Source organism: Cebus imitator, unplaced genomic scaffold, assembly GCF_001604975.1.
Source record: "Cebus imitator isolate Cc_AM_T3 unplaced genomic scaffold, Cebus_imitator-1.0 Scaffold650, whole genome shotgun sequence".
NCBI lineage: Eukaryota > Metazoa > Chordata > Mammalia > Primates > Cebidae > Cebus > Cebus imitator.
The window spans coordinates 356742-359963 of NW_016107965.1; the positions used below are offsets into that span (position 1 = coordinate 356742).

Genomic DNA, 3222 nt, shown 5'->3' on the forward strand with positions numbered 1-3222 from the left:
TTTTGAGACAGAGCCTCACTCTGTCACCCAGGCCAAAGTGCAGTAGCATAATCTTGGATTACTGCAACCTCCACCTCCCGGGTTCAAGCGATTCTCCTGCCTCAGCCTCCCAAGTAGCTTGGATTACAGGTGTGCACCACCATGCCTGGCTAATTTTGTATTTTTAATAGAGACAGGGTTTCACCATGTTGGTCAGGCTGGTCTGGAACTCCTGACCTCAAGTGATCCACCCGCCTTGGCCTCCCCAAATGCTGCTTCATCTCATCTCATGAACTTCAATTTCTTCTTCAAGACCGAACTCAATGGTATCTTCTCTTTCCAAATCAAAATTGATCTCCCCCAGGGCGCCGGTCATTTCAGCTCTGACGCTCCCTCTACATTCAATGGCAGTTGTGTGTATAAAGGCCACAGAGCTGTGTGCTTGGTGCACTGCAACTTCTGCCTCCCGGGTTCAAGCGATTCTCCTGTCTCAGCCTCTCCAGTAACCATGATTTCAAGCCCGTGCCACTATGCCCAGCTAATGTTTTATATTTTTAGTAAAGATGGGGTTTTACCATGTTGGCCAGACTGGTCTCGAACTCCTGGCCTCAAATGATCCACCTGTCTTGGCCTCTCAGAGTGTTGGGATTACAGGCATGAGCCACTACACCTGGTCCAGAAATTTCTTATTTCACTCAATATTGCCTTCCTTTCTCACACTTCTGCCTACTCTTCTGGATAGTGAAATTATGAAGATAGAGATGGCGTTTGGTTTATTTTTATGTCCTGAACAATGAATCTGGCTCATAGTAGGCACTCAGTCAATGTTCATGGAATCAGTTAAAGTCAGTCCCAGCCTGTAGCTGCAGCCAGTAAATGCTAACAACAATCACAGTGACACTGACAAACACTGGCTACCTTTTCTCCTCTAAGCTGCATCTGTTGGGAATCTGATGCGTCTTCTTCCCAATGGGATTATAAACCATTGAAAACACCAACTACATCTTGACCATATTTTATTTTTATTTATTTATTTATTTATTTATTTTTGAGACAGAGTCTTACTCTGTCGCCCAGGCTGGAGTGCAGTGGCATGATCTTGGCTCACTGCAACCGCCGCCTCCCAGTTCAAGCGATTCTCCTGCCTCTGCCTCCCAAGTAGCTGGGACTACAGGGGCCTGCCACCACACCCAGCTAATTTCTGGAGTTTTAGTTGAGAAGGGGTTTCACTGTGTTGGCCAGGCTGGCCTCGAATGCCTGACCTCAAGTGATCCGCCCTCCTCAGCCTCCCAAAGTGCTATGAGCCACCATGGCCAGCCATATTTTATTTATTTTTTAAAATAGGTTTTTAGGGGGCAGGTGGTGTTTAGTTACATGGATAAGTTCTTTAGTGGTGATTTTTTTTTTTTCGTTTTGAGACAGAGTCTCGCTCTGTTGCCCAGTCTGGAGTGTAGTGGTGTGATCTCAGCTCACTGCAACCTCTGCCTTTCTTCAGGTTCAAGTAATTCTCCTGCCTCAGCCTCTCAAGTAGCTGGGATTATAGGCACCTGCCACCATGCTCAGCTATTTTTTTTCTATTTTTAGTGGAGACAGGGTTTCGCTGTGTTGGCCAGGCTGGTCTCAAATTTCTTTCCCCTCCCCTCCCTTCCCCTTTTTTCTTTTTTCTTTTTTTCATGAGAATGGAGAGGCAGGGCGTCCAGCTGGTCAGTGTCCCTCTCCATGGCCCTTTTTTCTTTCCTTTTCTTTCTGAGACAGGATCTCACTTTGTTGCCCAGGCTGGAGTGCAGTGGTTCGATCACTGCTCACTGCAGCCTCAACCTCCTGGGACCAAGCCATTCTCCCACCTCGGTCTCCCAAGTAGCTGGGACTACCAGTGCACACCACTACGCCTGGCTAATTTTTAATATTTTTGTAGAGATGGCATTTTACCATGTTGCCCAGGCTGGTCTCAAACTCCTGGGCTCAAGAGATCTACCCACCTCAGCCTCCACATTTTATATTTTTCCAAGTACCTGGTGCTGTACTGGGCACATACCTGCTCAGTTATTACCTGATAGGTCACACTCAGTATTCAGAGAACAAAAAAAGGAACCTTCTCATGGGTCAGCTACAATCACTTGGTGGAGGGAAGCTTGTGTCTCTCAATCAGGCTGATACTGACAGACTTTCTCTTTCCCCAAAGGAGTGCCCAGTCCCAGCGTGACACTGGACAAGAAAGAGGCCATCCAAGGTGGGGTCGTAAGGGTGAACTGTTCCGTCCCAGAGGAAAAGGCCCCGATACACTTCACAATTGAAAAACTTGGACTGAATTCAAAAATTGTCAAGCAGAAAAGAGAGAAGACTTCTCGGGACCAGAATTTTGTGACGCTGGAATTCCCTATTGAGGAACAGGACAGTGTCATAGCCTTCCGATGTCAAGCTAGGATCATTTCTGGGATCCATGTGCAGACCTCAGAATACACCAAGAGTGACCTGGTCACCGTGAGAGGTCAGAGTCCTGCTCCCTTTCTCGTCGTTCTTTGTGGTTTCTGGTTTGGCATGGGGAGAAAGAACCCAGAACTGGAAAGGTGTAGGGCCTTCTGGTTGGGCTGTTGTTCTCAGGACTTAATCATTTTAAGCCAGTATTTTTCAAGCTTTTTTTTTTTTTTAACTGTGATTCAGTGAAATTACATATAATTTTTCAAAGAAGAGTTTCACCAACAACACTTTACCCTTAATATAGGTGATGCTTTTCTTTTGTTTGTGTGTGTGTGTGTTTTGTTTTTGTTTTTTTGAGACAGAATCTTGTTTTGTCGCCCAGGCTGGAGTGCAGTGGCTGGATCTCAGCTCTCTGCAGTCTCTGCCTCCCTGGTTCAAGCGATTCTTATGCCTCAGCCTCCGGAGTAGCTGGGATTATAGGCGTGAGCCACCACGCCTGACTATTTTTTATATTTTTAGTAGAGACGGGGTTTCACCATGTTGGCCAGGCTGGTTTCGAACTCCTGACCTCAAGTGATCCATCTGCCTTGGCCTCCCAAAGTGCTGGGATTACAGGCGTGAGCCACCGCGCCTGACCTTGTATGTGTTTTTGAGACCGGGTCTTGCTCTGTTGCCTGAGCCGGAGTGTAGTGGCACGATTATTGCTCACTGTAATCTCAAACTCCTGGGCTCAAGTGATCCCTCCCAGCTTTGTCTCCCTAACTGCTGGGATTACAGGTGTGAGCCATTGCACCTGGCCTTTTTTTCTCTTTTTTTTTTTTTTTT

At 46.8% G+C, this 3222-nt stretch overlaps 1 protein-coding gene across 4 annotated transcripts in view; it reads left to right on the forward strand.

Annotated features, from left to right (window-relative positions):
* PECAM1 (platelet and endothelial cell adhesion molecule 1) overlaps positions 1–3222 on the forward strand; it is an 84509-nt gene that overhangs the window by 28730 nt on the left and 52557 nt on the right. For all 4 annotated transcript variants that reach the window (XM_037734649.1, XM_017517863.2, XM_037734648.1 and 1 more), the window contains one exon: positions 2162–2467. In XM_037734649.1, coding sequence (XP_037590577.1) covers positions 2162–2467 — 306 coding nt within the window. The remainder of the gene's footprint in view (positions 1–2161; positions 2468–3222) is intronic.